Source organism: Patiria miniata, unplaced genomic scaffold (genome assembly GCF_015706575.1).
Source record: "Patiria miniata isolate m_02_andy unplaced genomic scaffold, ASM1570657v1 HiC_scaffold_7, whole genome shotgun sequence".
Taxonomy (NCBI): Eukaryota; Metazoa; Echinodermata; class Asteroidea; order Valvatida; family Asterinidae; genus Patiria; species Patiria miniata.
The window spans coordinates 45,631,238-45,652,543 of NW_024037074.1; the positions used below are offsets into that span (position 1 = coordinate 45,631,238).

General features: G+C 39.6%; 1 protein-coding gene across 1 annotated transcript; it reads left to right on the forward strand.

Moving 5' to 3' along the window:
* Positions 1–198: 198 nt before the first annotated feature.
* Positions 199–13,621, forward strand: LOC119745270 (probable C-mannosyltransferase DPY19L1). Its single transcript, XM_038221507.1, has 21 exons — positions 199–376; positions 790–814; positions 2,635–2,722; positions 3,143–3,280; positions 3,796–3,916; positions 4,146–4,297; positions 4,897–4,988; positions 5,117–5,216; positions 5,606–5,683; positions 5,803–5,889; positions 6,266–6,325; positions 6,675–6,755; positions 7,304–7,405; positions 7,976–8,047; positions 8,456–8,553; positions 9,009–9,036; positions 9,714–9,833; positions 10,267–10,441; positions 11,060–11,159; positions 11,328–11,453; positions 11,942–13,621. The coding sequence occupies exons 1-21, from the start codon at positions 199–201 to the stop codon at positions 12,087–12,089; spliced, it is 2,169 nt and encodes a 722-aa protein (XP_038077435.1). The 3' UTR covers positions 12,090–13,621.
* Positions 13,622–21,306: the final 7,685 nt, after the last annotated feature.

Sequence of the window (21,306 nt, forward strand, 5' to 3'; positions counted from 1 at the left end):
ACGCTTTGTCAATTTGGCATTTTTTTCTAGCGTTTTTATATTAGCCCACTTTTAAATTTACCCCGACGATTGAAATGACCACCGACGAACTTCTTGACTTTTTGACGTCATGAGGTCAACAACAGGCGGCGCCGCGCGCGCTTGGTTATCCGCAGCAGTGTACGTGACGTGTGTGCATGTGCGAACTGTGTTGTCAAAATGGCGGTGAAGAGTAGGAAATCGAGAAAGCAGACGACGAGCTTGGAATCCAAAAAAGACCCCTCATCTGTCAAGTCCAAGGCCTCAACAACGAGATCAAATTATGAGAAGAATGGAAGCCATCCTGTGCATCTGAAATCCTTGCCGAAGGGTGTAATATTTGGTGCCTTGGTCATGGGTAAGTGGTTGCCTGATTCATCAGTGTTCATGCTGTCTGGTTCTAATTGATCCGCCGGTTGCGAGTGCGAGCGGGATCAGGCTCAGCCTATAGCCGGTCACGGCGGCGTTTTCGCGGTCCGAGTGTGACTCGAGAGACCGTGCGGCGCGGTGCAGCTACTGACTGTCATGACTGTGCATGCTCGCCTTCGCTCATCAGCCGCGCGCTGTATACATCCTGACACGGACCGTACAGATTTGTGTTAGCTAGCCTTCCATAATGAATACTGACGACGATCACCTTTTCTTCAGTTGAGTTCTTTATTTATATTCCTCCATGATAATTATGCGCCTATCGACTGCTAGACCCATGACCATTTTCCTCATTGCAAGTTAAGATTCTAATCCTATCGTTTTTCTTTGTTTTTTCAACAGCTTCAATTTTTGGAATCCTTCATAGGTAAGAAAACATAATTTACAAAATGTACTTGTAAGGGAATTATGAATTTCAATTGTGACTTGACATTTGTAGCAATAGGGGAAATCAATATTAGGTTTTGCCCTTCACCGACATATGCAGTGTGTTACCTCCCAAGTGAACTTTGGTACATCAGATTCCATCTTATGATTAATATGAATAGCAATGAGTGACTTAAAAAAGTTTTAAAAAATAACCAGTTTGTTTTCCCCGCCCGCTTTCTTTTTTCTCTTACTCGCTTTTTAACCTGCCCGCCTTCCCATGTATACATTGTATATCCAGCAGCAGTCCAAGTGCAGTGATATACTGTACGTTTATGTCATGCTGGTGTAGGCCTACTGGTACATGTACCGCCTTGTACATGTACCTAACAGTCAATTCCTGTTTCTGGGCGGAGATACGCATTATACCAGTACATTTAGCATATTATAGAAATCATTACCTTGTACACTGGCCTTAGTATAAGTCTTGCGATTGGGACATGCAAAATGAATCGCCTATTAAATCACTATGGATAGTACTCAGATTTTTGGTTTTTAAATAAATAAAGCTGGAATTCCAGTGACATAAACTGGCATTTGAAATGGGGTCAAGGCTCTTTTTGCACCTCAGTGTAGGAGGTCCCAAAACCACCAGATCTACCCCCAGCTCTCATATATTATGACACCACATGGGTACATTAGGCCCACCTGCCATGCAGTGCTGGGGCGCACCGGTATATGCATGGAGGTAGGAAACCTACCTCCATGGTATATGCAGGCCGGTTGCAGTTCTAATCCAATACAGAGCCTTGGTTAAGGCTATATAAGTACTTGACTTGATTCAATCTGTGTTCATTTTATCAAACATGACGTCCCGTTTTATTTGCCTGCACCATGCATGGACCATGCATCACTATATGTATTTCAAAGGTGCTTTGACTGCATGTGTTCATCAGTGAGGTGATTTATTGCAGCAAATAATAGGAAAAAAGAGCGCCACATGTCACTTAGCAGAAGAAATTCAATAGACTGTATTAAGTTGGTGCAACAGCTGCATCCATGTAAAATATGTGCATGCGACATCTGTGTCAACTATGAGCACTGAAAGATTCATATTCCCTTCAATAATCAATGATGTTATTTTTATTGAGCCAAAATCAACTGCATGATGTACAAACATACAATTTACAATTTATAATGCAGAGTAATAACCTCAACTGGTTTTCAACTGTGATGAGCACAAATCTATTTTATTGTCTTGTAATTGCATTGCACAGGTGCCACAAGGCATGATTATGTTTTTCATTTCTTACCACTAAGGGCATGGGTGAAGTCCAGTGACCATTTTTGTTTTCTGAATCGTCAGTGTTTAGTTTCTTTCTCACTACTTTCCAAATGAGTATCACTTAGAACATAGAAGAAACCTTTTCATTACAGAGTATTAGCGAGATCATGAAAAGTATAGTGAAGCAACCATCTTAGTTCATCACAAGTCATCAGCATATGTTATCTGAAGTCATCACAAGTCAATCACATCAGGTCACATCAAAAGTCCATTTACCAGTCAGTGTTTCAAGTTAGCCTACATAAAAACATATTGCAATGAAAGTATTCCTTTGTCATTTTCGATCATCCCTGTTCAATTTTGACCTACTGTGATTGACTTGATGTCAGTAGAAGTGGGCAGTATGGGCTGCAGCAAATATCTTAATGGGTGTATATCAGTCATCCTCAAGGTTCTAAGGTCCTTTTACTAGGGGTTAGGATCAGATGAACCTTTGAAATGTTTTTATCTTTCTTTATGTCCTGTCTATTTTTCAGTGCACACATATCTAGCATGTTTGAGAATGACCGCTTCTTTTCACACTTGTCAGACCTGGAACGTGAGATGACATTCAGAACTGAAATGGTATGATGATCTAAGTTATTTCGCCTTTTCTTGGCAAATAATTGCACACCTGTGAAGAAGTATACAAGCCTGCTAGACCGATTCTCTGACCTTACAATTCCCCAAAGTCTAAAATTGCTCCGTTTCATCTTAAGTGGGGTCAGGGGAACCAGACTACAAGAACATGCTTGGTTTTCTTGGTTTTCCAGCATCTACAAGCCCAAAATGTGAAACAAGTCAGTTTAACAACATACTAATCCTTCAAATCCATTTATGTTGGAAAATTGCAGCAAAGGCAACAATGTTGTACATTCCCTTTAATGTCAGATGTAGGCCTATGTCACAGGAAGAGCAAAAAGTAGGACCCCTTATTTTTAGATTGACCAAGTTCCTAAAATGTTAACAACATCCTGCGTTTGCCGGACTGATTTCCCCCTGCAGGGTTTGTATTACTCTTACTACAAGTCCATGGTGAATGCGCCTTCCTTCCTGTCTGGACTGCAAGAAGTCATGAACGATAACATCACCGAGTACCCTAGCACCATCAATGTGCTGAAGAGGTTCAACTTGTACCCTGAGGTAAAGCCAGGAGACTGGTAATTACTGCGCTGTAAAGATATCCTAACTCTTTGGAGTGTGTCCTGCAGGAAATCTGTTAAAGATGCACTCCCTGTGCTGGAGTTTTTGTTCTCTCTTCAGACTTTCAATTTGTATACATGTTTTGGTTTAAAGAAAAACTTAATTAATTTTCACTGGCAAAACTACTGTCCAGGTTATATTTTTACCGGTATTTATAGAGAAAAACTTGTCAAATTGTATTTCCCTTTTGGCAAAGTTAGCCACAGAAACTTTATGTTTTTAGCAAAGTAAGCCACAGAAACTTATCTGTTACGGAAAGTTAGCCACTGAAATTATTCAATTTATTCAATTTACTAATCTGGCACCCACTAAAATCCCATTGTATTGTATTGTGTTTGTAATGTATTTGTAGTCATTTTTAATTGAATGCAGGGCCCCCAATGGAAACCAGTTTTTAAACTGTTTGGGCATACCCTGGGTAAAGAAATGTAATAAATAAATTATGATGCATTTAGGTTGCCCTTGCAGCAGGCTACAGGCTGTACGATGGAATCACAAAGAAACTTGGCATCGTGACCAGACAGTGCTACACCGTCAACAGGGGCAGGGGCCTCAGCTCAGTCCTCAACTGCGAAGGTAAGGACACAAGTTTTTACAATACACGAACTGACTGTTAGCAGATCGAGGCATATACTTTTTTTTTTTTAGGGCCAACCATAGAAACCTTATAATGACTCTTGTGAAGATTCCAATATTAGAGCTGAAATACATGTACATGTCGATATATTTACAAAGTGTCGAAGGAACATTTTGGATAAGTGATAGTATACTTAACAAATAATTTCCTTCTGTTTAAAATTTTCAGGCATGGGTGACATTGCAGTCTTCTATGTGAATGCCATCTTTGTTGAGAATGGTCTATTGATGAGCACCATGTTCCTGCTAGCCTCCTATCTGTCAGGCAGCCTACTGGGAGGCATTCTGACAGTCGCTGCTTTCTTCTATAATCACGGCGAGGTAAGAGTTTAAGTTTGTCTTTTTCCAGTGAAAAGCCAGTTCAAGGTTTCAACTGCGCATGTGCACAACGATATAGATCAAGGGTCATTTGGGATAATCGAACCATCGAAGGCACATGAACCCACGGGCGCACGACGCTTGCGTGTCAATTACAAGCAGAACGGGTGTGCGCATAACATTGCGTAACATCCCGTCGATGATGTTATCCCGAATGACCTTGGGTCATTCAAAAACCGAACTGGCTTTTTAATACGGCACGGCCCCTAGCACGGCGCACTTTGATTTTTCGCAGCTAGTGCCCAGCTACAGTAACATTTTACCTCAAATTCTGTTTATACAATGGACACCTTAGTTCAGAGATAAATGTTACTGTAGTACAATTGTCATATTTTTTTTAAGTGTGCAGGGAACGCTGTCAAATGCACTACTGATGTTTGTGAAATTGGTATTAGAACGAAGACATTCTAAAGCTTCAAGTTATGATGAGATAAAACTGATCACCAATGATATCAGAAATTTAAATAGGGTGGGTACGGATTCTCCCCCCCCCCCCCTTGAAATATTATAATCCACCCTGTTTAATTGTTGTTTGTTTGCAGTGTACAAGAGTTCAATGGACGCCCCCATTGCGAGAGAGTGTTGCCTATCCAGTATTTGTACTTCAGATGTTTCTTGTTACTCACACACTGAGGTACGAAAACTTGCCATTAAGCCAGGTGCCATGTATGTAGCTCACTCATTTTCAAGGAGCATTTTCCATTTTTCTATTCTTCCTTTTCTTTCTTATTCACCGTTTCGTTTGTTCTTGTCTCATCACAGACTGAGGCAACCAGGCTGGATGCACAGCCTACTCATCGCTGCTGCTACCGCAAGCTTCATGTTACCATGGCAATTTGCTCAGTTTGCTCTCATGACGCAGGTACTTTGCACACACTGGTACCCTGTCACATGACCCTACATTCATACAAAAAGTGTCCAAGATTGAGTTGAAGATTTATTATTCTTCCTATCTATTAAGATCTTATATAGCTTTTTGTGTAGTCTGTGCGTGAACAGTATACATGTATGACGTTTTTGAACCGATTTTGAGAGCCCCATGGTTGTTACCTCTATTACTTTACATGGTATTTGATCAGTTTAGTGCAAACTTTTTGCCAATTAAAAAGGCATATACCGGGTCGTTTGGGGTGAGGCTATCAGAGAAAGAAAATGGGGATTTTAGCTATTGAATTTAAAGAGCTTGTCTTTGAAGCACATTACTTAACATAATTTGCTTTTCAGAATGTCTCATATTTTGTGTTAATTTAGACTCTTGCTGTATGTGCCTCCTACATTTTGGGTTTCACGAGCCGCAGCAAACTCAGATGTGTGCTTCAAGGACAAAGTGTAAGTCCAAAGTTCGTTTTTGAAGTTGACGTGAGCTTTACATTGAAACGTTGTGTCAATAATACATTTTTTTTTAAATGAGAAGAAGGTGTTAATTTGTTTTAAATTTCCTTTGTTAGCTGGGACTAGTAGCAAGCTATGTTCTCCTCTTTGGCAATGAGATGCTGCTGACATCGTTTTTTGCCTCCTGTCTGATCGCTGTATGGGTGAGTAATGTCTTGTACCCATGACATTAGGAAGTATCGAGACCTCGTTATTTCTTTCAACCAGTTAATTTTTTAAAGACAAAGGACATGTTAGTCTATCAATGATCCTATAGGGTGCCATAAATACATCATAATTCATGTTACTTTTTAAAGTTAGGGTTCTGTTAAGTAAACTTTTCCTTGAATCGGAGTACCAAACAGGACACAGCTTTCCATTCTGCAAAATATTTGTTTGATATTGTTTATCATAAGATGCTATCCTTGTCTGTTAGTTATGTGCAGTACCTGCTAAGGTAAGTTTTCTTTGATTTAGGGTTTCAAACGAAACTTACTCTTCTTCTTTTCCATTCCTGTTTCCTTATGTCTTCATCTATAGGTAATGCTGTTGGTAGCCCCATTGTGGAAACACAAGTCTCCCCATGCCGTTGTCACTATAGTAAGTACATGTAAACAATTTAATTTTTGCAGTCTTAATAACAAAAAAAACAATAGGCACATTTGCAAGTACCGGTTACTAAACTTGTACATCAACAGACTATCACGTTTGTATGGAGCATAAGGTGAAAGAAGAATTGCACTTTAAAATTTCACTTTTAATTTTTTGGTGATTTGGTAGAATTTTTGGAACAGCTGCACAATGCTGAAGCATAATTCACAAAATCATATTTAATCGCCTGTTCCATCAGGCCCTTGTGGGCTCAAATGCGTATTCCAGATACATGTCCTTGGGCATACAATGCCTAGTAATGTCAAGTTTAATCATTTTATGCAATTTGACATTTCAGGGTGTGGAAGGGACAGGACTTCTAGTTTTAATACTCGGCTGTAAGCTTCTGTTGTCTCGCTTACTCAGCATTCAAGATGATGTAAGTCAATTAACAACTGTACAGGATGTTTTAGTAAATTTAATCATGTAATAAGACTCATATTAATAATGTATGTTTGTACATGACAAGCGGCCGCTTTTTGTTTTCAATTTTCAAATTTATTGAAATTTGTAACCTTTGATATGTCTTCTATACATACTTTAAAGAAAATAGCTTAAAAGTTGTGGAATAAAATAGTTTTTAATAAAAACAAGTGGCATCGTTCCTTTTCACGACTTCAAAAATTTGAAACTTTAAAGGCCTTTATCTCAGTATTTTACTTTTTTTGACATTTCGATAAATGCAAACTTTGAACAACCATAACTTGTCAACGGAATGTCCGATTGGAGTGCAACAAACAGTATTGTAAGGAGAATTTTATTCTCTTTCCTAAAACCTGCAAAACCCTCATTTCGACCTCTGCCCAGTTCTGTCTCATTTTGTCACATTTTGTCAGAACACCTTACATCTCTCAGTTTTATCTGCTATATTACATGCAAGATACATGTGTGATGTCAAGTATTCCTTCCCTATCGTGTCAATTTCAGGCGCACATTGGGAATCTCTTCCGCTCCAAGTTCTCCGACTACAAAGATTTCCACACCATGTTATACACCTGTGCAGCTGAGTTTGACTTCATGGAGAGCCAGGTATCTTAGAGTTCTTATAAGCCCCTCTCAAATGACATCACTGCCTACTGATTGTCACATGCATCAGCATCTTGGTGTCAAATTTCCGTGACGCAAATCGGCTGTGTCGTATTTCGAAGAAATTTGGAGCAACATGTGCGCGTGTTTAGAACAGTTCGCACTGCGCGCACACGCACCTGATGGCATTGAATTGGCAGTTGTTATTTGTGAAGGCAAGATGGCTATCTGTGAGAGGGGTCTATAATTAAGTCTCACAAGTCATAACAAGTCAATTACAAATCTGTCACAGGTCACAACACAAGTCTAATCTAACGTTTAGGTGTAACATCAGTTATTGAAAAGAATTGTGATTTTGGTTTGTCATTTTTCATTCCCTGGTGTTCGTGACTTGTGATTTGACTTGTAATTTACTAATAACAGGCCTGTACAATCTTTAATCCAAGTAAGCTAACATTGACTGTGTATAATTTGTAAAAAAAATATTGTGTAAAATACAAATGCATCAAAAACAAAAGATCCTTTATGCTTCGAACATGCCAGTTTTTTTTTTCTTTCTTATCTCTACACCAGACTCCTGTGAGATATCTCAAGACACTTCTGCTGCCTACCGCCATTTTTGCCTTTGTAGGAACTGTGGCATACGTAAGTCAGAACAACAATTCTGTACTTCTCCTTACCCTCAATTATAAAATGGAAAAAAATCCTCAAGAAAATCTCTTTATCAAGTTTGCTTTTGCGATGATTCTCGTTCATAGTTAAATGTTTTTGGTGCTACCAAAAAAAAACATACAACACAGCATCGAGCTGGATACTCACCAGGATGACGTCACATGGGCCTGTATCATTTTTACTTCCCAGACACGCAGCGGAATCGGCCAATGACGCGCTCCAATTTGTTCATGAATATTTATGATGTATAGTAAGATGGGATACTGAGTTTCTGGTAATGTAAGCCAGGCAGAAGAACTCTATTATTGGTGCACACTGGAGATACACTTGAAGAAACCAGTGTTTGATTTGTGTTTTTTTATTTATGTCATTGAATTTTAGCTTGTTAGGCTTGAGATCACCAGACAGAATGAGCAGTCTCGCTCGGCTGCAGGCAATGGGAAAGTAGGCAGCACAGAAGAAGAGAACACATCCGCTAGGTATTGATTTGAGCTTATGGTGTGTCAACAATAATGGAGCAAATTTTGATTTTTTTTTTTTTTTTTTTTTTTGCTTCAGGCAACACAAAATGTGTCTGACCCAGTATCTTAATGCTTATCAATGTACTGTTTGTGGTTTGAGGGGGGAAAAGTGCAAGTTTCAGAATGTAAGAGTGATACCCAATATGTATTTTCAAAAGAGGAATGCAAACTAGCTGCATCTGTATGTAATTCTCAGTTGATTCTTTTCCACCGGCATTTACGAGAAAGTTCTATCAGAGCTTTCAGTAATCCTTCGGTTGCCTATTTCAGTGTGACGTTACTAATCAAATAAGAATTATAACTAATTTTCAGCAAAGGAATCTTCATGCTATTATTATGTGTGTCTACTATTACTATTTATTCCTAATATATACTATTGATTAATTCATTGAATTTTTTTGGCATTTTTTTAGTGAAATTGAAGACAAGCCCAATGCCGAGGTGAGAATATGTTGTGTTAGACTTTTCAATTAACACTTTTGCCGTGGGTAACACTTAGGGTCAGTCTCCTAGTATTTACAAGACGGGTGGCATGGGTGGCTTGTGCGTAAAGCGCTCGCCTCTCACCAAGGTGACCACGGTTCGAATCCTGGACACGGATCACATGTGAGTAGAGTTGTGCGTTGGTTCTCTCCTTTGCCACGAGGGTTTTCCTCCCTCCGAAAAAATCAAACACTTTCGATCTCAGGCTGTGCTTCGTGGTCATATAGGTCGATGTGGCCGGCAGCCATAGGCGCCTTTACGTACCAGCGGCCCGACCACGTTGTAGCCGCGTCCTTTGCAATTCAGCATACCAGCTGCGAGTAAGGATGATTAGCCTCCCAAATTATTATAATACTGACTACTTGCAAGGGTTGTTCATGTTTTGGAGTCCTTCCTACATTGTATCTGCGGAAATAGACGGGAACTTTGACCCATCCCACTCATTTGTGTACGTTTGTCTTAGTCTCAACTTACACATAAATACGGCAGCACTTCACATACCTTTCCTTATTCTGCAGGAGAAGTTTCCCATAATATCTACCACTCTTTTTTGTGTAACACACTTTCATTCTGTTATTTCTAACTTAGATTATAAGATCAAAATTGTCTTCCTTTTGGTGCAATATCCCATGCAGCTTGTGTACCACTTGTTCCAGTTGATGGCTTTCACTGTCATGGCCGTCATCATCATGAGACTCAAGCTGTTCCTTACTCCGCACCTGTGCCTCATCTCCAGCCTCCTAGCATCAAGACAGGTTAGAGTCTTCCAACGCACTTTGTGCATGAAGAGTAAATATAGCGCCTTGAGCACCAATCCGCTCCGTTCACAAGAACCCCCTCACCGGCAAAGAAAGTACAGTTCGGGGTGACCTAGCGACGCCATCTTGCCTGACTGTAATTTTGCTGTGACGCACTGCCGCACCACTGCGTGTACATAGTATAAATCCCCTGGTGTACATGCGTCACACACAAGGAAGGGTGCACGTCAACCAGCTAAATGTCCCGCCCATGGGATGTCGTTGTTAGGTAAAAGAGCGCCCTCTTTGGTTGGTGCACGGAATCATGCTGGAGGAAACTTGTGCTTTAAGAGAAAGCAGCATATTACATTGAGATTAGAGAGGATGCAGTCCAGGTTGGCAAAAGGAAGTTAACATAATTTTTGTGCCGTTCATTATTTTCCCTGACCAGGTGTTTGGTTGGCTTGATGACAGGACAAGACACGCTATTGTCTTGGCCTTGCTCTTATCACTGATGTCCGTAGCCGGGGTGAGCAATTTGCAGCATCAGTGGAGCATCCGGGGCGACTTCAGCAACTCGCCCCAAGAAGAGATGCTTGAATGGGTCAACGCAAACACACAGCCAAGTAAGATACAAACCCGAGCCCATTACGATACAGAACGCAGCCACTGTCGACTGGGTAAAAACAATTAGAATGGCCTGTTTACACTATGCGCATACGTACCTCCACGTAAAGCTGGGCTTAAAAAACAAACCATGATAAATCTGCATTCTCAACAATCGAAACGTGGGTGACAGTGACACTGTGAAACTTGGTTAATCATTGTCCTACATCAACATCTACATCTGGATCCTCTAGCGAAATGGTTGATCAGCATCCTACTAGAGTTGATGTGTCACGGAGCTAGAAAATCTAAATTTGGTAATCCTCTTTGTGGTCGGCAACGGCGGTCTTGAATTGGTCTAGTTTTTGAAATGTTGATGGTCGATTCAGGTAGAGCATTCCTGCTGTTCCTGTAAACCTTTCATTAGTTTAATTGCTTATTTAAAGGGAATAAATTTGTACTTAGCTGGTTTTTAAAAAGTATGTTTAATCGGTTGTGGTTTTGTCGTGTGTCCTAACATCACACACAGCAACATAGTGTAATGTGTGTCCTCAGGGTTAAACAAATGAAGAGCGGCAATTTTAGCAAAGCTGTTAAATATGTTACGCACTCAATGTTCGGTAAATATTGTATTTTAGATGCGGTGTTTGCCGGTCCCATGCCCACCATGGCGTCCATCAAGTTGTCCACGCTCAGACCGATTGTGAATCATCCGCACTATGAAGATGCTGGCTTACGGTAAGATACCTGACGTCGGGCTAAATTTTGTTGTGGTAAACTTTGAAAAAAAAATCAAAAAGAGTTAACCAATTCCAAATAGCACCCTCGTATTGTGGCCACCGTGCCTCAGAAAGACTGACCCATCCATTAATTTTTTTTAATGAACCTTAATTTTTCTCCTGTCAGAGCTCGAACCAAGATTGTCTATGGCATGTACAGCAGGAAGCCAGCGCAGGAAGTGTACGACGGCATCAAAAGCCTGAAAGCAAACTTTGTCATACTGGAGCACTCCTGGTGTGTGCGTAGATCAGGGTGAGTCAGAACAGAGAAGTTTGATCATTACAGCTAGGGATGTTTCAAAATTGTTTAGTGTGAAATGGTTTCCATCCTAATCCATCTGAACAACACCCGTGATGTCCACCCCACCGCCTACTTCCCTCCCCCAGAGAAAAAAAAAACGATTTCAACAGCGCCCTGAGAGCTGATCATTTGTCCACCATCCCCTACCCTCAGATTTGTTATCGCTCTCTGTACAGTCATCCCATCACATCAGGTCTGACAAACAACTCGTACTGCTTTCAACTTCCAAATTCTCTTGGATCGTAATTCAGAATGGATTATTTTGGTGCAAGTAACACTCCATCATCTTTTTGACCAGAGACCCTCAACGCAGCTTATCACTTAAAATCACACGGTGGAACCACGTGGAGAATTTTATCACCACATGTGTTTATAGGTCATTAAAATCAAAGCATTGGTACTGTTGTGAATTGACACCATTCCCCCTCTTCCAACTACAGACCAGGGTGCAGCCTGCCTGAAATCTGGGACCTTGAAGACCGAGAGAATGTAGGCAAGGAACCAGTCTGCCTGAAGCTCCGTCGAAACCCCGCCCCCTACTTCAGGGAGGTTTTCAACAATGATGTCTACACCATTCTCAAGCTCTGATCCTCGTTGTTGTTTTTTAAGAAAGACTTGTAAATACTTGTTTTCTTGCCGTTTGTTGAAAAGTTACAGTATGTATATCTTCGACATTAAGACATATTCATGATGTTTGTATTTTGAGTTTTACCGTGACAGAAGGGCAGGGTTTTGACTTGTACAAATTTGTATTGTAAAAAATTTAGCCTTGGCAGGTCATCCACTCCAATTCTTATTTGAGTTTTCAGGACTCAATTTTGAGTCTTGAGTTTTGAATTGGAGTATGAGACCAAGTTCATGTTGAGTCTTGAACCTGGAGTTATTATAGCAAAAGCCACAGATTTAGATTCGGAATGTACACGAGTTAATTTCCCAACGAACAAGCTCGATCGAAAATATCTCGATAGCTGTATGCGGGCCAACGAAGTCATGTTCATGCATGACTCACGTGATTGTGCCATGTAATTTCTGGAAGGCGTAGTGTTTTGAGTAAATAAAATCAGGTTTTTGAACCCAGTTTGGTCATGTGACATGTTGGGGCTGGGCTACTGATAATTTTGACAAAGTTTGGTTGAAATCGATCAAAATATGTAGGAGCAATAGACAATGTCAACGTTTGATACTAATGAACGGAGAGACATGATGATTTGTTGAGCAGCTAGAAATAATATGAATACTTTTGCTGGTCCAAAGGGGCAGCCTAGCGCCCTCTACATACCTCACTGACTGATTGTCACTTGTCAGCTGGGCAGTGCTATTGTATAGGATTACCGTCTGACACCAAGGGTGTACTCGAAAACCCACTCTCAAGTGTTCCCTGTGCATGTTTAAACACATTCCTTACTTTAAAACAAGAGGTATATATATATATATATTGTTTTGCTTTGGCTAAATGTTTGCTTGTTAACAGTACATTTATTTAAAATGACATTTATCTTTGTTTTAAGGCCAGTAAATATTACTGCTTTTATGTATGGTTTTTAACCGTAAGGTTTTATCAAAACCGATGGAAAATTTGCAGGGTATGGTGTATGTGTGTTACAGTGGGAAGCCATATAAATATGGTGTTCGATTGCAAAGTGCCATTCTAATTGCTTTTATTATTTCTTTTTTTTAATTTTAGTAGTAGATTTGTTTGTTCTGTACTTATTTTTTTCTGAAATGAAAATCCTAAACATCAGAGGAATTCGTAGAAATGCTACATACAGTCTATGTATACACGTGCATAATTTGAAATATTCTTTGCAGTAATCCATAGTATCCAAAAAGTGCCTTGTTTTGTTTTTTGTTTTTTTTTCCTTATTTCTTTTGCATTTTTTTAAAATCAATTTTATTTATATATGTAAATGTATTTATTTTTATTATTTTTTATTTGGGGAAGCTATTTGCAATATTGCTGTACAGTCAGAAAGCTCTATTCATTTTTTCTGTTGAATTGGTGGAAAATATACATATAAAATTTTGTTTCCAATTGGACCGTCATTTTGTAATACCTTTTTTGCCCGTTTTATAAATTGATGAATTTATTGCCTAATAAATATCGTTTGTTTATGATCTGATGTATGTTGTGGACGTAATGATTGTTCTTATAACAAAAATCCAAAACGTTTAAACGTAACCAACATTTTCATAGAATGGGACCACTTGGATTTCTTTGCCAACTGTTGTCCCATGCAGCACATAATATACGCATGGATCGTTGAGTCGCTGGTATTTAACGGTCGAGTTGTGACTGTTGTCCCACAACAAAAGACTCGAAAGCGATTTCACTCTGAAAGAATTCTGACCTTATTTTTACCGCATCGGCTGGGAATTTACCGGAAAAAAACCTTTGGGTTTATTTTGTACCCGACGGTTATTTCAATACACGCACTAATAACACGTACCCGGGGTATTGTGTGCGCATGGATCGTCGAGTCCTTACAATGGGTATGAGGCAATGGTATAGTCATGGGCGTCGCCAGGATTTTTTCTAGAGGGGGGGGGCAAAAAATGCTTGTATTTCTCAACACATTCTCAATTTATCAGTTTTAGAGGGGGGCAGGGACATTTTGTTCCCCCCCCCCCCCCAAGGGAGCACTCACGCGCGAACAGCTCTCCCAGCTGCTGCTCGTCTACATCGGCATGGGCGCGGACATCCTGGAGTTCTTTGGGCATGCAACTTGCCGCTCATCACACTCATCATGCTATTCTGGAGCTGGAGCCTGAGCCAGTTCACGCTGGTGCGGACCTCGGTGTCTGCTCCTACAACCAAGGTTACCACACGGCGCAAGTCCGTGATGTCCGGCGGGCTTGGAGGCTGCTGCGGAAGCGAGATCTGGGCCCTGTGCATTACCATCGTCATGCAGGATGGCCCGTTCCTGGTTATGCGGCTTTACCTCATCATCTTCCGCAACGCTTCCAGTCAGCTCTTACTTTTCTTCACCATCAAGAACATCTTGGTTATTCTGCTGCAGCTGTACCGGATGGCCATCCTGCGGTGCACTTGTCTCGGAGTGATGAGCGGCGACCACGACATTGAAGGCCAGCAGGCAGGGGAAACGAGAGGCAGGGGAAACGAGAGGCAAGTCCAACGAAGGGTTTCTACGAAAGCCCATTAGCGCCACTGCAAGTATATATGTTACAGATTGTGTAATTCGTTATTACGGATTATTAATTCGTTATTACGGATTATTAATTCGTTATAACGGATTATTTAATTCGTTATTACGGATTATTAATTCGTTATAACGGATTATTAATTCGTTATTACGGATTATTTAATTCGTTATTACGGATTACTAATTCGTAATAACGGATTATTTAATTCGTTATTACGGATTATTAATTCGTTATTACGGATTATTAATTCGTTATTACGGATTATTAATTTGTTATTACGGATTATTTAATTCGTTATTACGGATTATTAATTCGTTATAACGGATTATTTAATTCGTTATTACGGATTATTAATTCGTTATTACGGATTATTAATTCGTTATTACGGATTATTTAATTCGTTATTACGGATTATTAATTCGTTATTACGAATTAGGTCTGATGTTCTCACACGTGGAGAGTACGTGACCAGGGGCCTGTGTATATAGCGCCGCTAGGCGGCGCTATCTTTGTATACAACGTTTGCACTCCTGTGCCATACTTGCCGAGTAATGACTCAGAACGTATGAGTAATTCGTAATAACGAATTAATAATCCGTAATAACGAATTAAATAATCCGTAATAACGAATTAATAATCCGTAATAACGAATTAAATAATCCGTTATAACGAATTAGTAATCCGTAATAACGAATTAAATAATCCGTAATAACGAATTAGTAATCCGTAATAACGAATTAGTAATCCGTAATAACGAATTAATAATCCGTAATAACGAATTAAATAATCCGTAATAACGAATTAAATAATCCGTAATAACGAATTAGTAATCCGTAATAACGAATTAAATAATCCGTAATTACGAATTAATAATCCGTAAAAACGAATTAGTAATCCGTAATAACGAATTAATAATCCGTAATAACCCTCCTAGGAAAAAAAATTACGCAGCCCGCTATACTCGTACTAGGCCGATTGAAATGGGATAGAGCTTTGAGGTAAATTATTTCAAAGAGACCTCGCCCGTACCTGCAAACAGGCAGCTGAGAGTGGTTGCGGAGCTTCACAGAATCCTGTGAAGGAAGCACGCATGGTATTCTGGGTATAACTTATCATCATGTCCTTCGCATGCATCGCATGCAGCTAGCGCACTATGTTTGATAAACAGCTGCAGCAACTTTGTGCGCTGTGAGAAAAATCTATCCAATCACAGCTTAAAGAGATCAGCCCTTCCCAGCGGCCTGTTTGCGGGTTGGGGGTGCGTGCGAGCAGAGACGTGCGTAAATGGTCGTGACAACTATCACTAAAAGCAAACTTAGTTAAGGAGTTTTTCAAACCTCGGTCGTGTTTTAATCGGCTTCGCTTGATTAAGGTTACTGGCTTTAGTGTTTCGGACTGAACAGTGTGTATGTTATCGTTTTGGTTTGCGGTAACACCATGTGGTAATAACTAGACCTACTGCTTAAAAGATATTTAGTTCTGAAAATAACTTGTCTTGCTTATTATATTATCAACTTTCGCTAAGTAGTTTTAGATCTGATACGAAAAGTCCTGCTTTAAGTTCTCAAAGAACTAGTCTTTGATCTCCTTAACATTAAGCAGGACTGTTCTTATCAGAACTAAAACCACATAGCGAAAGTTGATAATAAGCAGAACTATATCTTCTAAGCAGTAGTTATTACCGCATGGTGTTACCGCAAACCGAAACGATACCGATTATCCACCATGCAAAGCCTAAAATGTTATACTGTGTATGTAAGAATTTCGACAGCACTACTACCAAAAAAAAATACGAGCGTACATCATATCACGCGAGCTGTATTCTAGTTAATGCACGCGCTTGACGTATGCCCGGAATTTTCTGGGTAGGGCTACCGAAATTCCCAAAGACTGGATTTGTTTCATCTTATTGATAACGATCTCCACCGCAGTGGCTTAAACCACGCTTGTCAGTGACCGGCTGTAGGAAATAAAATCCAAACCATGTCTTGAATTGACCTATCGCCGTTTGCGAGTTAGCCACGCCCCTTAGACAACCTTATGGATTTTTCGTTCACTTATTTAATTTTAAGTTTTGTTTGTCGCAGATTTTGCGCGTTCCGTGTTTATTTGTAAATCGTGTAATTGGACAATATTTCACAAGCTGCGTTGACGCGATTCTAACGCGATTCTACCGCGATAGGTCAATTACCTGTATCACTAACATTCGAGCATGCGTGTAACGGTAACGTAAATCCTGAAACTGAAACTGAATTTAATTAAAAAAATAAAAGAAAAAAACAACAGATGCCGACACATTAATCTCGCCATCAACAGAATAAAGCTTGACTGAGATTGATCAAAGACATGCTAATTTGCATATCATTAATAAATAAAGAAAACCCATCTTATCAACCGTCAGATTAGTGTCCAGCCTCGTCGAATACATGGTGACTTGTACTCTATCGTGGGCCAGGGCCAGGGAGGTTAGGATCGTCTGAGCAACGACCCTCCACGTACGAAGTTAGAGGGGACAGATCCCCACGCCACATCGCGGTACACATCACGCAGAGGTTTGGGTAGGTATCTCCGGTGGTGGCACACACAGGCGCGAGTAAGTAGGAGCAGCCCGGAGGGTTAAACTTCGAACAGAAGGGAGGGAGCTTAGATGGAGAAGAAAGAAAAAAAATATGTGTGTAAATAAAACAAAAAATCTCGGATCAAAGTAAAGCCAAGTCCTAAAGGATCTGTTACAACTGATAATGTAATAACCAACGTATAACGTATTACCAACTGATAATTGTAATGTAACACAAAATTGACTGATAGTGTCTACCGTATAGTAACATTTACTATACCATCAGTCAATTTTGTTACATTATCGGTTAGTGATACAAATCGGTCAATCGCCGTTACATTATCGGTTGGTTCAAGCATTATAATGATTCAAGCATAGCACTTGGTACACATTCAGAATATGTGCAATAGGGTCTTCGCATATTTACCCTTTTAAAAAAATATAGGTAGAATACAAACAATGCTCAAACTTTTAACAATGGATGCCATTGCTTGTTATCCTAGCCATTATTTCTTTTCGAAGGACAAAGTTGCGATGGCCTAAAGCCGAATACCATTCTCGTGGCATATACTCTAGCTGACTGTGTGACAATGGCTATGCTTGTATCATCAAAGGCACAATCCCATCACCTATCTGCCGTACTGAACCGGCACCATACATTCAGCCTACCTGCCGGGTATTTAACACGACAAAATTTTATATCAAATTTATCAACAGATCGATTAACATTTTGCCACTGAAATCAACCTGATGGCATGATTATTTTTCTGTTTATTTACCGTGATAGGCCTAGGTCCCGGTGGGCTCTCTGCATCACAGACACCGCTCAGCAACAACGCTGTAAGAATAATAACGACATGACAGATCGCTATACTGTTTTCGTAATCAAACACAAAAAGAACATAAACATTTTATTTAATTTGCAGAATCCTAACCAGTTAGACCCTACGCAGATTACAACGTAGCAAAACAACTGTTTCAAAAAAGTATAGACGCCGAGTTGTCGTTTTACCGTTCAAAATCGTAAGAGGTTTACTTTGCTTCGTACGCTGTTGACTTTTCCCCAGCTTTCTCCACGTGTGCAAATCTTGTGCGAAGTTGAACTGATATGTTTTGCTACACCCTATATATTTTAAAAATTAGAAGACATATGCCTACCTGTAATGCAGACAATCGGAATGAAGTAACGCATGTTGAATCGCCAATTAATCAGGCAGCTGTCGTCTACAGTTTGTAAAATGTATGAAAACTACCGTCGCTGTGCTACCAACAGCCAAAGTTACCTCCTTTTTATAGTAATCAGACGTGTGAACATACTTTGAAGGGAGACTATGAATAGTAAACCATAGTCATATCTAACTTGTACTGGCCTGTACCTGTAGGTCAATACCAAACATCACTTTTGACTAATGTGCATAACAGATACAGTTCTCAAGGAATCATTTGCCGCCATATGTCTTGTCTGATCTGACATAAATCGTAAGACGACCGCTTTGCCAATATCACATTCGGTATACTGAATATGGGAAAACTCTTGAAATCGATTAATTTCACTCTTCTCACAAATTAAAAGACAGGTGGTTGGCTCTCCCGGGTAAGATTACTTCATTATCAGTTCTTGTCTACTGACGACCGTGTCATTGAAAGTTGAGTTGACATGTTTTCACTGACAGATCCTTGGAATTGAATGATCACCAGACTTGATGAAAGTCCTTGATGAAAATCGCTCATTGTTGTACTAAAGAATGTTGTTTTTAATATCAAGTAAAGTCTCACAAAGAGTTAGTAAAAAACAAAAGTAAAGCTGACACAAAATAAACTGTTTGAAATGAAACGTGCCTACTGATAAGATGTAATCCCATCTGAAAGTTCCCCCTTAAAGCTATGGAATGTTGACCTAAATTGCTGGTGCTGATTCATACGCCAGTTATCAGAGAATATAAGTCTTTCAGACTAGCGCTCCAAAATCCCAACAGACCAAAAAGTATTACGGACGACTCAGAGCGCCCCAACTACACCAAAAAGTTATATACATTCAAATTGAGGACGTTGCGCCATAGTCCACGATTGACCGAAGGTCTGCGATGTGTGGTCGTAATGTAAACATTGTTGTGGGAGCTTTTCCTACACCAAAAATAGTGGGTCCACGATGTATGGTGTAAACACAAATATACGAGTGTGCGTGTTTATGGTTAAATCGAGGACACACGTGTGAAGCATCATTGATGAATTGAAGACAGGAGTCAAATCGAGGACGACCTCGATTAGAAACAAACGTGTGTGTGTGAACGTGAATTACACATACTCCGAGGACAGACACACAAAGGGAGATGTGATATAACTCTATGAACGTATGAACGGTTTAGTATAGCAATGAACACTTCTTATCAAACAGAAAGAGAGTTGGGAGTGTGACAAACTCCACGCCTTGTCCCATCCACAGAGTTCAGTTTAGTATTTTAATGTTTAATATGTACTATAAAGTAATTATTTCTCAAAAACTGGTAACTGAAAAGAGCTTTGGTCATCAAGTCATGCATTAAACAAAAATAAATACAGTCATTGAATGACAGACAGCCTTCAACATTTCTTTTGAAAAGTAAGAAACGTGAAGAAACGTGAGAACACTGAGACAGATGTTACTTTATTTTGAATGGTATCGAGTTAACAACTAAATGTTGTCTCAGTGACATGTGCCAAAGATCGCTCATCTGCAGAGAATGAAATGCTATTACGAAGCCGTCTAATTACAATTTCCAAACACGCCACAGACGGGCTTTGTTGTGCGCTACATTTTTGGTTTCAAAGATTAATGTAATCTTGGACAATTCGCCACCGCAAAAGAGTGTTTTACTTGAATTTGCTCAATTAAAAGTGACTTGAATTCTGAACGATTTTTCCCCCGATATATCAACAGCATATTCTTTAAATCATATTAAATATATCCTTCATTGGTTCCCGTCAATTTTCCAACCAGTCATGTCATATATCACGATCAAATTGTAAACGAAATTTCAATTCAATGGAATATGATTTTCTTGAGTTATTGTCTCCACAAAAAAAAGTGTTTTAATCATTGGGACCAGTGTTTGTGTAGCGCGCCCTCTTTTGGAAGAAATCGATGGCAGCTAAAAGAACGGAGTGTCGTATATCGTATATTTAACTGTACTTTTAAAGTACAGTTAAATAAGAAATGGAAATAAATCAAATTGTCAACATTAGTTAAGATAGATCCTTATGAACTCTGTGGATGGGACAAGGAGTGGAGTACGTCACATTCCCAACTCTCTTTCTTTTTGAAAAGAAGAGTTCATTGCTATACTAAACCGTTCATACGTTCATAGAGTTATATCACATCTCCCTTTGTGTGTCTGTCCTCGGAGTATGTGTAATTCACGTTCACACACACACGTTTGTTTCTAATCGAGGTCGTCCTCGAATTGACTCCTGTCTTCAATTCATCAATGATGCTTTTACACGTGTGTCCTCGATTTAACCATAAACACGCACACTCGTATATTTGTGTTTACACCATACATCGTGGACCCACTATTTTTTTGGTGTAGGAAAAGCTCCCACAACAATGCTTTACATTACGACCACACATTGCGGACCTTCGGTCAATCGTGGACTATGACTCAACGTCCTCAATTTGAATGTATATAACTATTTGGTGAAGTTGGGGAGCTCTGAGTCGTCCGTAATACTTTTTGGTCTGTTGGGATTTTGGAGCGCTAGTCTGAAAGACTTATATTCTCTGATAACTGGCGTATGAATCAGCACCAGCAATTTAGGTCAACATTCCATAGCTTTAAGGGGGAAATTTAAGATGGGATTACATCTTATCAGTAGGCATGTTGCATTTTCAAACAGTGTATTTTGTGTCAGCTTTACTTCTTCTGTTTTTATTAACTCTTTGTGAGACTTTACTTGATAATAAAAACAACATTGTTTAGAACAACAATGAGCGATTAAGGACTTTCATCAAGTCTGGTGATCATTCAATTCCAAGGATCTGTCAGTGAAAACGTGTCAGCTCAACTTTCCATGACACGGTCGTCAGTGGACAAGAACTGATAATGAAGT